The sequence below is a fragment of the Arvicanthis niloticus genome, chromosome 6 (assembly GCF_011762505.2).
Source record: "Arvicanthis niloticus isolate mArvNil1 chromosome 6, mArvNil1.pat.X, whole genome shotgun sequence".
Taxonomy (NCBI): Eukaryota; Metazoa; Chordata; class Mammalia; order Rodentia; family Muridae; genus Arvicanthis; species Arvicanthis niloticus.
This window is the reverse complement of record NC_047663.1, coordinates 38146113-38160043: the sequence shown is the minus strand read 5'-3', so window position 1 is coordinate 38160043 and position 13931 is coordinate 38146113. Positions and strand designations below refer to the sequence as shown.

Genomic DNA, 13931 nt, shown 5'->3' with positions numbered 1-13931 from the left:
GTAGGGAAAAAGCGAACTTTCGCGAGGGTGCACAGGATTGGTTGTTTTACTTTTTTTGAACACTAGTATGCCGTACCATGGGGCAGGGTGTAGTTCCTCCCTTGGCCAGCCAGTTTCTGGGATGTTCTTAACAGGCCTTTGTCTTGTAACTCCCCCTCCTCTGTAACTAATTAGATGGGCCCAAACCTGCTGGCAGGTGCTTTTCTGCCCAAGGTCTAAGGCGAAAAATTTACACATATTTCATAAAATGGCCTTTATAATTTTTCACTCTACATAGGGAAAAGAACTGTCAATATAGAGGGAACAAGGAACCTCATAGGCAAGGCACAGAGGCAATGGCAGAGCCATCTGATCTGAGGTGACCACATGGACTGTGGTGAGGGATGATACATTTTAAATAAGGCAGAATGCAGATGTAAGGCTCTTATTCTGTCAGCCACAGGTATTTGGGATCCTTCAGAAAGCAGCAAGGGGCCATCAGAAGCTTCTGAGCAGAGAGGATAGAGAGAGAATGGTCTGTGAGGTACTTGCCTTGGAAGACTGAGGACCTGAGTGTGATCCCCAATTTCCTCCCCTGACCCCGTGCAAAATCTGGGCACAGTGACCAAGTTTTATAATCCCAGTGCTAGGGAAGTAGAGGCAGATTCCTGAGGCTTGCTGGCTAGCTACCTTAGCATATTTGATGTGCTCCAGGCTAGTGAGAGACCTCAGAGAAAAAAAAAAGATAATTATGGGATGGTACACATACACACAGAAATCCCAGGGTACAGCTTGGTGAAGAGTAATCTAGAGATGGTACTAGCATATGAAGGCAACGCCAGGGTTGCTGTCTCTTGGGACCATGTATTTCCTATGTTCTTTTGATACTTCTAGCTAGTCTTGCTGAGTGGAAATCACTCTGTCTGTTTCATAAGTTGCTGGAAATTCAGTAATAACTCAAGGTCCGTGATGCCCAGAGAACAACAGCATCCAGCACCTAGGGGAGGTCTCTAGATTGAACTTGGATGTCTTTCTGTGGCTCATGGGGTCCGTGATAGGAACACGACCAAATAATGACTTGAGCCAAATAGTGAATGGAGGGTTTATGGCCAAGATCTGCCAAAGCCGTTTCTTCCATAGGTCTTTTGTGACAGTTAACCTGCTATCTTCAGTAAATCGAGGTTAACCCAGAGGCCTTGTCACCTATCTCCATGACCAGAGCTAGGAATGGTGATTGAAGAAAGAAAGAGTACCCACTTCTTAATGAAGTTTCCAAATGAAGATAGTCTGAGAGTAGAGGGGAAGACACGTGGAGCAACTCTTATCTGTCTATCGTATAGTACATACCCAGAGTACTTGCACATCCACTAATTCATTGTGACCTAAGGGGTGGACATTGTTAGTAATGAGGAAACCAAAGCCCAAAGGAGGGTAGTAACTTCCCCAAGCATACATGGCTATGACATGGTGAAGCCAGAATTTAATATCTGATTACCTAGCTCTAGAGCCAACACATTCTGTTTTCCTCGCTCCTTACCATTTCAAGTGCACTTCTGAATTCGTGAAGTGTACGAAGACTTGGCCTCTGTTTTTTCTAATAAGAGCATCTCTTCCTGGTATGTGGCCTCCAGACAATCTCATAAGATCTGTCCATCCCTACTCCTAGAAGACCACTCCGGTGCCTATTACATCTATGAGAGGAGAATCAGAGAGGGAGGATGCAAGTGGTCCTAGAACTGACACGCCTTCTGCCTAGTTCCCTGCACACTGCACTGATGGCAGTCCCCTGGCCACAGCACACCATCCTCCAGCTTCTAGATAAGGAAGCTGGAACTCACCCAGTAGATAGATAGATGGCAAAGCTGTGATCGAAACAGGGATCCTCCAGCTCCCAGCCAGAAATCATAAAGGGGAAGTTCAGAGACCCATCTGTGCTTGGTACAAATGCTAGGACACAAGTGGGTTCTACTGCCTAGCCTCTAATGGGAGGCTCTGGACTCTTACCATACCACCTTGTGAAGGCTTTTGTTTCCCATGGCTATCCTTAGTTAATTATTTTAAAATAAATAATCGTGTAGCCTGTGGTAGGGGAGAAGCCTCCCTGTGACCCATATTTGATCATCAGAGAGCTGGCTCTTTTCCTTAGCCAAATTAAATAGGCTAAGTCCAGAGACTGTTTGACTTGAGACCGAATCGATGGTGGGGACAGGCTGGGAGGTGAGCACACACCTGACTCCCAGTGTTATCGCCGCTCTCTCGGGAGCAGGGTATCTTGGGAAGGTAAATAGCTGGTCAGGGAGTCAAAACATGCAGGTGAAATCAGAGTGAAGTCCAGATGCTTCCAAAGGAAAGAACAGCAGAGCAGCAGCCAGGCCTCCTGCCAAATTGCTTTCTGGGCAAATGCAGCAATCAGTCTGCCAGAGCAGGAGCCTCTAGAAATTGCTCTCTACCAGAACATTCCATCTGTGCTGAGAATCTGACCTCAGGAGTCCTAGACTTAGAGAATCTTCATATCCATGTGTTGAGGTCTATTCTACTGTCAGCTCACACTGCCAAGTATCTTCGCCCTCAGTGTTGCCTCTGGTCCTTGAATACCCTGGAGAGAGACCGTACTCTCTCTGTTTCATGGGAGGAGACAGAGGTACAGAGCCAAGGCAGGATTTGAACCTGTTTGTTTATAAATCCCAAAGTCTGTCCTTTGCCCCTTCTTGCTAGAAAATTCTTCCTTATCCTGATTGGAAATCTGCCTCACCCTTGTGGGTTGGTCTGCCTCTGCCTTCAGAGAGACCCATGCCTTCAGAAGGTTCAACTCTTTCTCCTGCTTTCCGTCTGCCCATCCATCGTTTCCATCCCTCCATCCTTCAGTAGGAGTTGACTGAGTGACTATCAAGGGCCTGGCAATACAACAAAGAACAAACCAAAATGGACCAAAGTGTCTTACACCAGGCTAGAGAGGTGCCTCAGCTAGTACAGGCTAAAGCTCCCAAAAGGTGAAACATTATATTTGTATATGATATTCGTATATAATCTTATATTCTACAATTAAAGTAGAGGCCATGCCACCCTCACCCCAGGGAAGATGGCTGATCATTCTTGTGAGTGGACACGGAGGAGAAAACTATGCTGTTTTCTTGTCACCCACCATTGAAAACAGGAAGCACTGAGTCAGTGTCCAGGGGCCCTGGCGACACTAATTTTCCTATTGGGTTCATGTTGTTTTGCAGGAGTGCGCTACAACCAGCCGGGAAACAATGAGGTCACTTCCTCTTCGACAATCAGTCACCATGGTAACAGTGCCATGGTGACCAGCCAGTCGGTGTTACAGCAAGTCTCTCCGGCCAGCCTGGACCCAGGCCACAGTCTCCTCTCACCTGACAGTAAAATGGTGAGTACTCCTGGGCCACTGGAGCTGATAAGATAAGAGGCAAGACAAACACAACTTCTCACAAGGCCTGCCTCAAACAATGAACCATTGTAGCCCCACCGGGGAAAATGGGGGCTGTCCAGAGCAGGAACCAAAAGGTAGGCTGGTGACCCAGCCTTTGGCGGGTAGAAGAGGTGTTCAGTTTGAACCCAGCCAATAAATCTGACAGAGCCCTGCTCTCATTTTATTGATTGAATGCCTCATAAAGGAGCAAGCCGGGTGGGACACTGTTTGTTTTGGGGCTGCCAATGACATTTGTGTTGATAAAATCTTCATTCATCCTTCCCGTCCAAGGCCTCGAAAACCAGATTTTTTTTTTTTTAACCCAGAAAGCACCTCACTCTGAAACAAGCCCCCAACTCCTTTCCTAACTCCTCTGGTCCTGATGAGGACAGTGTCAGGATGTAGAGGATGGCGGGAGATGGGACTCCTGAACTGGGAAGGAGGACATAATGGCAGATGGGGTGGTAGCTGGAATAAGAAACAGTGACTTCAATGGCTCAGTTACCGACTCTCAACTCTCAGCTCTGGCACCTCAGAGTGGTACAGCCTTCGGCAAATTACGACTTCGGTCTGTCCCCTTTCCTCATTTATAAGCCGGGGGTAGCCTCGATAGGGTTGTTACGGGGGTAGCCTCGATAGGGTTGTTACGGGGGTAGCCTCGATAGGGTTGTTGGGGAAGTGTGATAGCATATATGAGAGCACTCAGCGCGGTGACTATTTCATGAATGGTGGTGCTGTCCCTTCAGTGTCAATGGCATTTTTACCAAAGTTTTCTGTGCCTCTAACCACAGCCCCACAACCAGATGAACCCTTATCCTGCCCCATAAGACTCATCTGAGTGTTCAAAGTTCTGAGTCAAACACACATACCCCACATCTAACTTTTATCGAATTTGTCCTTTGACAGCTTCATACATGTATATAGGACATTTTGATTCCTGTCACCCCCAGGCTCTCTGAACCTCCCTTTATCCCCTCCCACCCCATCCTAGACCCCACTCGCCAGTTCATGGCTTTGCCACCACAAGGGCACGGGAGAGGGCTTTTGAGACAACAGGAGTGTTACGACACCAACCGTGAGGGTAGGAAATGGAAAACTTTATTCTCTGGGTCATGCTCTGTTTCATGGGAGGGAGGAGTTGAGGGTTTCTGACTTCCAAGCCGAAGGTGGAGCTGCACACATTCCCGCAAGGTGTCTGACCCTCGCCTGTGACCGTGGCTGGTGGGGGCTGGAAAGTGGCAGGGAACATTTGCCATTTTAGACCTTGACGTGTGAGCTGTGTAGGCAACACAGGAGAAGTGAGTCACAGGTGACCAAGTCCCCAGTTCCTTAGAAGAAAAACAACATGTAGGTCTTGAGGGGAGCCCTGGTCTGGACAACTCCAGTTTCGGGAGACCTCAACTGGCCTCCCTCGTGGGAGTCTTTGTAAACAAACCAGATGGGGCAATCAAGTAGGAAGCGTTTTTTCAGCCCTTCGTGTTCTCCCCAACCCCGAGAGCCCCTTCTTCCCTGACAGCAACGTGTGCACGCTGCCTTTATAGTTTCTTTTGTTTTTTCTATAATGCTTTTTAACCACTATTTTTATTTTATGTGAGTGAATGTTCTGCCTGCATGTGTGTCTGTACACCATGTGTGTTGGATGCCCTGGGCCTGAAGTTACAGAGCGTTGTGAACTGCAATGCAAGTGTTGGGAATTTAACCCAGGTCCTCTAGAAAGGTAACCAATGCTCCGTAATCCCTGAGCTATCTTTCCAGCCCCACGTCTTTATGATTTCTTGACAGTCAAAACACAAAAAAAGTTAGAGTTGAAACATTATTCAGGCTACCCTGGAAAAGAGGCCTTTACTTCTCAGTGGACTAAAAACTCCTAGATGGGTCCGGAGGTAGTTCAGTGGTTAGGACAACTTCTTATTCTTTCAGAGAGCCAGAGTTCAATTCTCAGAACCCACATGGTGGCTCACAGCTATATGGAACCCCAGTCCTATGGGATTTAATGCCATCTCCATGGGCACATATGTGATGCACAGACATACATACATACAGGCAAAACATTAATACACACAGAATAAAATAAATAATAAACTCCCAGTTTCTAAATTAGGGATGTAGCTCAGTGGTAGAGGTGCTTTGCCTAGATGAATAGGCCCCAAGCACCAAAAAAGTAAAATACAATATAATTCCAAGTCTAGCTCTTACTTCTTAAAGGCCCCTGGTGTCTCTCTTTGTGCTCTCTTGATCTTCCTTCTGAGGTACAGAAGGCCACATCGTGCACGTCCAGGCTGTCCCACACGCAGCCTGCAGACACCCTCTTAGGCTTTTCTCAGTATTACCCTTGCTAGGCCATGTGCTAGATTGATGATTGACCAAGACAGCACACCTCAGTGTTAGCAAACATCTGGAAGTTTGTTTGCAGGGACCAGCTTTTCGCTTGTCTCCAACACCCTGGTTCATATATTATGTCATTATTGCCGGGTGCCCAAAGTCAAGAGTCTGTTCCCTGTTAATGTATAACAAGTGCATCCCAGATCATGGTCCAGCAACATAAGAGTGGAATATGGTTTAAAAAGGACATGGTGGGGCTGGGGAGACAGGCTTGCTGCATGAGCATCAGAACCTGAGTGTGGGTCCCTAGAAGCCACATAAAACTGGACACAGTAGGGCGGTAGGGAGATGAAAGGCCAAGGGAGTCCTTGTAGGCCGGCTCATCCAGCTAGCCTGGCCTTAGAACGGCAAACAACAGGAAACCCTGCTTAAACAAGGTAGAAGGTTAGGACCACACAAACTCATATACACACATGGACACTCGCATGCTTGCACACACACACATATACACACACACACACCACATCGCACGAACACACAACACATACACACCACACATCTCATACCACACATACTACACATCATACAAACACACCACAGATACATATACACAAACACACACGCACATATACACACCACGCACACACACCATCCCCCACACAGCATACCACACATCAGATGAATATGCCACACATACATATACACAAACACACACACATATACACACCACACACACACCATACCATCCCACACACAGCATACCACACATCACATGAATACACCACACATACATATACACAAACACACATACACACACATATACACACCACATACCACAGACCACACATCACACACACACATACAATAACACACATATCACACACACATACCACACATACACATACACCATAACACACACACACAGCACACACACAAACCACATAGACCATACCACATACATGCATACATACCACACACCATACATCACATGCACACACCACACACACACACCATAACACACAGAGACACATCACACACACACACACATTTAAAAAATAAATAAATAAAACAGGAGCATGGGCAAGAGAACCCAAATGTGCAGTCTCGGCTCCGAAATTCACCAGCGTAGGGTCAAAGAATTGCTTAGCTTCAGCATCTTCGCACTGCAAACTGAGAGAAGTAATGTCCATGTGACAGGGTTGGTGGAAAGATCGGGAGTAAGCCCTCCCTGCCGCCCTGTGCCAAAATGGCATAGCTACTTTGGCTGTAACTTGTGTCTGCTGACTTTTTTGTTACTCCTGCAGTATTTCGCCAGTGTAAAGTCGGACCTCATGAGCAGACCACCTGCTTTCAGCTACCACTTGAGGCTTTTCTTTTCTTTCTTTTTACTGAAAAATCAAGTGTAGAGACATTTCTTAACCTCTCTAGACTATCTTTCTCCCCCCCCACACACACACAAGATAGGGCTAATAGCACCCACATTGCATGTTATAACCACATAAAGAAACCACCGTATCACGGGTATTACAGAATCCAAGCTCTCCGAATTGTTGTGTTAAGGGTCATCATGGCATCTTTGGCAACTCTCTGGCTTCCATCCATCCTGGAAGCAAGCAGGAAGTAATGGCTACTTCTTCAAGTGGGAAGTCACTTGACCAAGGTTGCCAAGAACAGTAAGTGGATGAGATTGAAAAGTCCAGCAAACCTTGGCTTGAGCTCGGCCTCCCTCGCTTCCTGTCAAGTGACATGCAGCTCATCTGTTTCTCTCTTACTAGGTAACACAGGGACAACAGTCATAATGCTTGCTTTATTTGTGTTATTTTGAACTGAGGACTTCTGGGAAAGTGACTTACAAACAGTAAAGCTACACATACATCATTTTTATCCACACTTTTGTGGCGTCATGAAATCGAAGTCCTGCAGAAATGAACTGTGCTCCCTTGACTTTCCCTAAAAGACCATATTACCCAAGGGATTTGGTCGGAAGGCAGGTCACAGATTTTTTTTTTTTAATGACTCTGACATTCTGAAAAACAAGTTCAGCAAACAGGCTGGTTCTCTCTTGTTTGATGTGGTCAAAATTCCTTATTGGTCATGTGACCTCTAGCTCATTTCTCTATGTTCATTTTAAAAACACAAACAAACCTATTCAAGATCCCACCTCCCTTCTTCTTTTTTTTTTCCAAGTTAACCTTGGAAAGTGTGAGGTTGACCAGAAGGACAGAGTAGAAGTTATCATCTTTCCAGGTAAAAGTGTAAGACCTAGAATCTGAAGAGCTCTAGAGAGCTGAGTGTATGACAGACCCTAATGCCATAACCCCTCTTCAGGGTTCCTGACTCTCTCAGCAATACTTGGGTCTGCTTAGGAGGAGAGGTGGTCTTTTCTTAGGAAAAAAAATTAGTTGGATGGTAGTAGCCCACGCCTTTAATCCCAGCACTAAGGAGACAGAGGCAGGCAGATCTACTGTGTTTGTGGTCAGCCTGGTCTATAGAGTGAGTTCCAGGACAGGCAGAGCTACACAGAGAAACCCTGTCTTCAAAAAAAACAAATGGAAAAAAAAAAGGAAGAAGTAGAAAAAGAAAAAAATTAGAAATTATTTCAAAACTGTGACTAGCAAAATACTTTATTATGAAAATGTGTGCATACAAAACTGATTTTTATATTATTATAACTAGTACGAGGACATTTGAAATATTTCTGATATTAGAATCAAAGCAACACATTTTTACAGGAGTTTTTATTTAGTACTGTTAAGAAAGTTTCTGCCAGTGGGCCTATAAACACATTTGTTAAATCAAGGGCAAGTCCCCAGTAGGATTTGATGCTTGGAGAGATGGAAAAGGTCTTAGTAGAGACAAATGAAAGAATGAACTAGAACAGCCCTGCGCAAACACATCCGCGAGAACTGGTCCCTCTCACCTCTGAGTCTGTCGCTAAGATGTAATGGTGAAATGCAGTGTTTAGCTGTTCTGCCATTAGCAACATCAGCTCCTTGACTGAGGGAGAAGGAGGAAGAGGAAGGAAGGAGGAGGTAGAGAACAGTTGTAAAAGATGGTGAAGATTTGGAAAAACAGAAAAGCCTTATCTTCTCCAACCCTTAGTTGGAGACTTTCTTCTAAAAATAGATTTTAAAATGGATCCTAGGTCAGACTGATCAAGACTCAAATAGCAGGTGTACCATTTCAGGATCTCAGGCGTGTTGCATATCTACTCTGGTCTCAGTTTTTCCTCTGGGAAATGGGCATGTCAGAACTCTTGAGACGGAGTTGATGCATGAGCAGGACTCACAGAGAGCTCTGGACGCCTTCCTGCTTCCTAGTCTATCCTCACAGGGGATCCTAGGGCATTTCCTCAATCTGATTTTTAGTGTCACCTATCTCTAGCATCAGTAATATAAAAGGTGAGAGATCAGGACATAGGACACAAGAATAGTGAACAAGTGACTGTTATATAACACACGAACAGAACTTCTGAAGTCGGCCAGCAATTCTAAGAATGGACAAATACAAACGCCATGAGGACAAGGCCTCGCCTGTAGACGCTCTCCATCTAGAACAGAGTCTGCCCCACTGTTTAACTTTTGTTGTTGTGTGAAGAAAGTTGAAGGCCATAGCATCCTGAAAGCGGCCCTTGTTGGTTTAATCCACTCAAGCTGCTTTACTCAACCGCCCTTCTTTGCTCTCTCCAGCAGATCACAGTGTCGGGAGGAGGACTGCCCCCAGTCAGCACCTTGACGAATATCCACAGCCTCTCCCACCACAATCCCCAGCAATCTCAAAACCTCATCATGACTCCCCTGTCTGGAGTCATGGCCATTGCACAGAGTAAGTTCTACACTTGGTTAGTAAATCTGGGAGCAGGGAGAAAAAAATGAAAAGCGAATCATCGTGGTGTGAAGAAGCACAAAAGACCCCTGAGAGAACTCCTGCCCCTAGACGTTTTACGGGGTAGGGTGGCTGAGACAGGGCATCACAATCAAGCTGCCCTTGAACTTGCAGCTGTCTCGTCTCCCTGCCTTTGCCTCAGTGTTGGGATCACAGGCATGCTCAGTCGCGCCCAGCAAACTTGTAGATTTGACTTTTACTTCTCTGGCTCTTTTTGTCTCCTATATGATGTTTAGAACATGTATCCCACAAGAGACATCATTCTAATGGCTTTGAATCCAGGTCACAATTTCCTAGTTATGTAGCCAGGCTAAATCACTCACCCGCTCTTGGATTTGACTTCCTCGTCTATAAAGTGTGTTGTTAACACAATCCAATGATAAGGAATATAGACACGCTTGTAAATCTAGAAAGCAAGACCTCTCGTAACTTTGGCTTATCCATTTGTTTCCTGTTTATTCCTATCCCTTTGTGTTCTCTAGAAAATTCTCGAGGTTGGTCCTTAGGATAGAGCAAGGTTTTGATGAGTTTCTGAAGAAGTCATTTCATGTCATAAGACAACTCTTGTTTGGGTAGTGCTAAAAATATAGAGAGGACCCAGAGAGGGCCACTGACCTAGTATCTCTAAGCTTTCAGATCTTTAAAGAGAAGTAGGGTGTCTAACACATGCCTGAAAAGCTCAAGGAGGCCCTTGTTCTGCAGCCAGCCTTGCCCCATTAGAGGTGGGCCATTGCTGGCCATAGGAAGGCTGGAGTTGAGGAGGCAAGCTAGGAAGAGGATGATTACCTGAGGGTATGGACATTTCATAGCATCACTGTCACAGGTTGTGTGTGTTTGGATGTTTTCGGCTCCATTGTGACTACTCAGGCAAAGTCATTGTCTCAGAACCATCTTTGTGACATGGGGGAAGCTTACTCAGGTGGAGCCAGAGATACCTAAGGGTGGCACGTTGGTCATCATTTTTCAGCTTGGCACTACCCCATAATCCTCTTGGCATCCAGGACTCCATGTTGTTTGCTTCCTTGTCTTGTTGCTGCATTCTGCTTCCCTCCCTTCCTGTCTTCTAAGAACTGAAATCATGTAAGAGAACAACTTACGCCTTCTTTGAGGGCAGAACAGGCCAGGGCCCATTGAAAGCACACAGATTTATCAAGTGGCTGTGTATGGCTCTCACCCTGTCCTTATCTGCTGGGATGGAAACACGCTCAACATTTAGATCAGCAAAAGGGAAATAGGAATGAAGAAGTTATTAAAGATTTCCAAAGTTAAAAACTACTTCAAATCCGCTTCCATTTCACTGGCCCTTGTACTACAGCAACCAGACTAACACTGGGAGTTGGATGCCCAAAACCAGCTTGATTACCTTCTGAAAGATTTCATGGGGCTGGAAGAGATGGCCCAGCAGGTAAAAGTGCTTGCTTTTTGATGACCTGAGTTTAATCCCCAGAACCCAGATAAAGGTAGAAGGAGAGAACTGACTCCTGCAAGTTATCCTCTGACCTATACATGTGCATGTCTCTGTCTCTCTCTGTCTCTCTCTGTCTCTCTCTCTCTGTGTCTCTCTCTCTGTGTCTCTCTCTCTGTCTCTCTCTCACACACACACAAACACACACACACACAGGGAGGTGGGAAGGGGGTAAGATAACTACTTCCTTATTTCTTCCTACAAAATAACACACAAATTACACGACTTCTTTCTTCCCATACTAAGTCTGACTAACATGCACACACTTAACTGTATTAATTTAGGTGCTATCTAAACTAAAGCTTCCCCTAGGGCCACTCTGTATTTTCCAAGTTTGTTCTTCCCATCATGTGCACCCGTGCGTCTCGGCTTCCTCACAGCATCTCCTGAAGCATGTAAGCAGGGTGCGCACTGACCTTAGGTGTGCACATGTGCACTGGGGTAGACAGAGCCTAAAGAAGGCTGAGGATTGTCAGGAAGCTTGGCTGAGACCCAGTGCCACTCCTTTAAGGGAGAGTTGATTAGAGAGGTTTCTTGTTTTCCTGTGTGTGTACAGGGGACCTTCCTCAGCACCGCACGACCCTGGACTAGCGACTTGCCACTGCCTAATCCTCATTATCTTTGTTTCTTCCGGATAAAAAGGCCAAGAGTCACACACACCAGGGGAGCTAGGATGACATCAGAGTTGCTCAGTCCTGGGACAGAAGCACACTGGGATCTTAGCCTGTTGATAATGAGATTCCTGAGCCCCACCTCTGCAGGCTTTGACTCACTGGGCAGGGCTCAAGAAGGTATATTTCTTAAAGAGGTCTTCTAGGTGGCTCTAAGGCTCAATCCTGTTTCCAAACTATGCCTTCTAATGTTATCCAGTCTAGACAGGCTAAAATTCTTTTCTGAGCAGAGATTTCCCGAAGAGAGCAGTGGGCATGGGCTCCTGGATAAACACAAACTCATATGGTTTCTTGTGAGCCAGAGGCTGGCAGTAAGAGGAGGAAAATTGAAATTGACATTCAGCGTATCTGAGTCTCCTGAGGGGGTAACTCTAGTGATATTCTGAGGGTGATCAGAAGATCCCCCCCCAAGTCCCACCCAAGGGAGCCAGGAAGAGGGTTATCTGTTCTTCCTTTCTGTTCAAGGGTCTCACCTTTTAAGTTTCTGATAATGATATCTTCTAGAGCTCCAAGTGGGCAATTGTTGAAGACTTTGTCCTATCTCCCTGGAGGACTTCCCACAAATCCTTGCTTTTGAGGTGTTCTCCCTTTCAAAAAGGTTCTCTCTCTCTCTCTCTCTCTCTCTCTCTCTCTCTCTCTCTCTCTCTCTTTCACCCCTCCCCCCACACACACACACAGACTGCCATCCTGCGCTTACCTACAACAGGCCTTTCTCTGGATCTCCTCCTCTGACTTCCCAGAAAGCAAGGTCTAAGGAATATTGACAGCTTCAGGGCAATGACTGGGATACCTTCTGTCCTCAACCTTTGACCTCTACTCTGATCTTGTCTCACTTCCCCAGGATCTTGCCAGGGAGCAGCTAGAGTATGGAGACAAAAAGACCCAGGCTAGGGTAATGGCTATGGTTCAAAAGAAGTCTTAGGATATAGGCATGATACCAATGCTCAGGTTTTCCATGCCCCTAGAACAGAAGGATGGCAGGGGCCACTGCCACGTCTTTAATTTACTGCTTCCTCCTCCTCAAACCTTGTTCTTCAGGTACCAAAATTCTTAGTATATCTACTTCACAGACAGGCCTAGTTCTTCTTGTATTTTCTTCCTTTCTCTGCTACTGTGCACAGAGTCAGTACCTGACCTCTCCCAGGGGCTTTGTGAGCTCTACTCTGTCTCCTCAGACCTCCTTCTTCCAGGATTGTAGAGGAAGGTTTGGTTTCCTTTGACTGGAGGCCTGCAGGCGGTTGGAGGAGTGGGGGGATGGGAGGGGTGGAAGAGCTGCTGCAGACTGCTGCTCACTTCTAGAAAGACAGACCTGGGTAATAAGCCATACCCTAAAGAAGATATCCATCACTAGGCCAGAGAGCACCAGGGCAGGCCTCTCATAATCCAGCATGGATGGTGACAGCAAATAGCATTCCCAGGGGTCTGGTGACCTCAAGAAAGCTGAATTTGGGAAGTCATAGGATGATTTGGGGAGACTCTTAGGCTTCAGAAATATATCTCTCCAGGTCTTAGTTCCCTTGTTTTTGAAGTCGCTTTCCATGCAACCTCTTCTGTAACAGACACGCTGAGCAGGGCCTCCACTGTGACTGACGCTGCCTCTGGTTCACCCCTGGTACCATTCTGACATTTCTGTTTGCTTCCACAGGCCTCAACACCTCCCAAGCCCAGGGTGTCCCAGTCATCAATAGTGTGGCTAGCAGCCTGGCAGCCCTACAGCCCGTCCAGTTCTCTCAACAGCTGCACAGCCCTCACCAGCAGCCCCTCATGCAGCAGAGCCCAGGAAGTCACATGGCCCAGCAGCCCTTCATGGCTGCGGTGACTCAGCTACAGAACTCCCACAGTAAGGACACGCATGCCGGGGTTGCGAGTTTCCTGGAAGATTATTGGTTTAGTTTAACCTGTCTATCAGCAACTGAGGCCATTTCTCAAGCTCAGCTCTTGAGAATTGTTCTTGCTTTTCTATCCTCTTCCCTAGCCCCAAGACTTGGGGGGGGGGGGGGGAGTTTGCAGAGGAAAATGTAGGCCTATAATCAAAGGGAGCTGGCCAAGCACACGGAGAACACAGCGCTTTCCCATTCCAGTTTAATCCCCAGAACCCAGATAAAGGTGGACGGAGAGAACTGACTCCTGCAAGTTATCCTCTGACCTATATACATGGCTCTCTCTCTCTCTCTCTCTCTCT

General features: G+C 46.4%; 1 protein-coding gene across 7 annotated transcripts in view; it reads left to right on the top strand.

Annotated features, from left to right (window-relative positions):
• Hnf1b (HNF1 homeobox B) overlaps positions 1-13931 on the top strand; it is a 54298-nt gene that overhangs the window by 28724 nt on the left and 11643 nt on the right. For 5 of the 7 annotated variants that reach the window (XM_034506277.2, XM_034506275.2, XM_076936146.1 and 2 more), the window contains exons 5-7: positions 3204-3364; positions 9418-9553; positions 13395-13589. In XM_034506277.2, coding sequence (XP_034362168.1) covers positions 3204-3364; positions 9418-9553; positions 13395-13589 — 492 coding nt within the window. The remainder of the gene's footprint in view (positions 1-3203; positions 3365-9417; positions 9554-13394; positions 13590-13931) is intronic. The other 2 variants (XM_034506278.2, XM_034506276.2) reach the window with 1 other exon arrangement.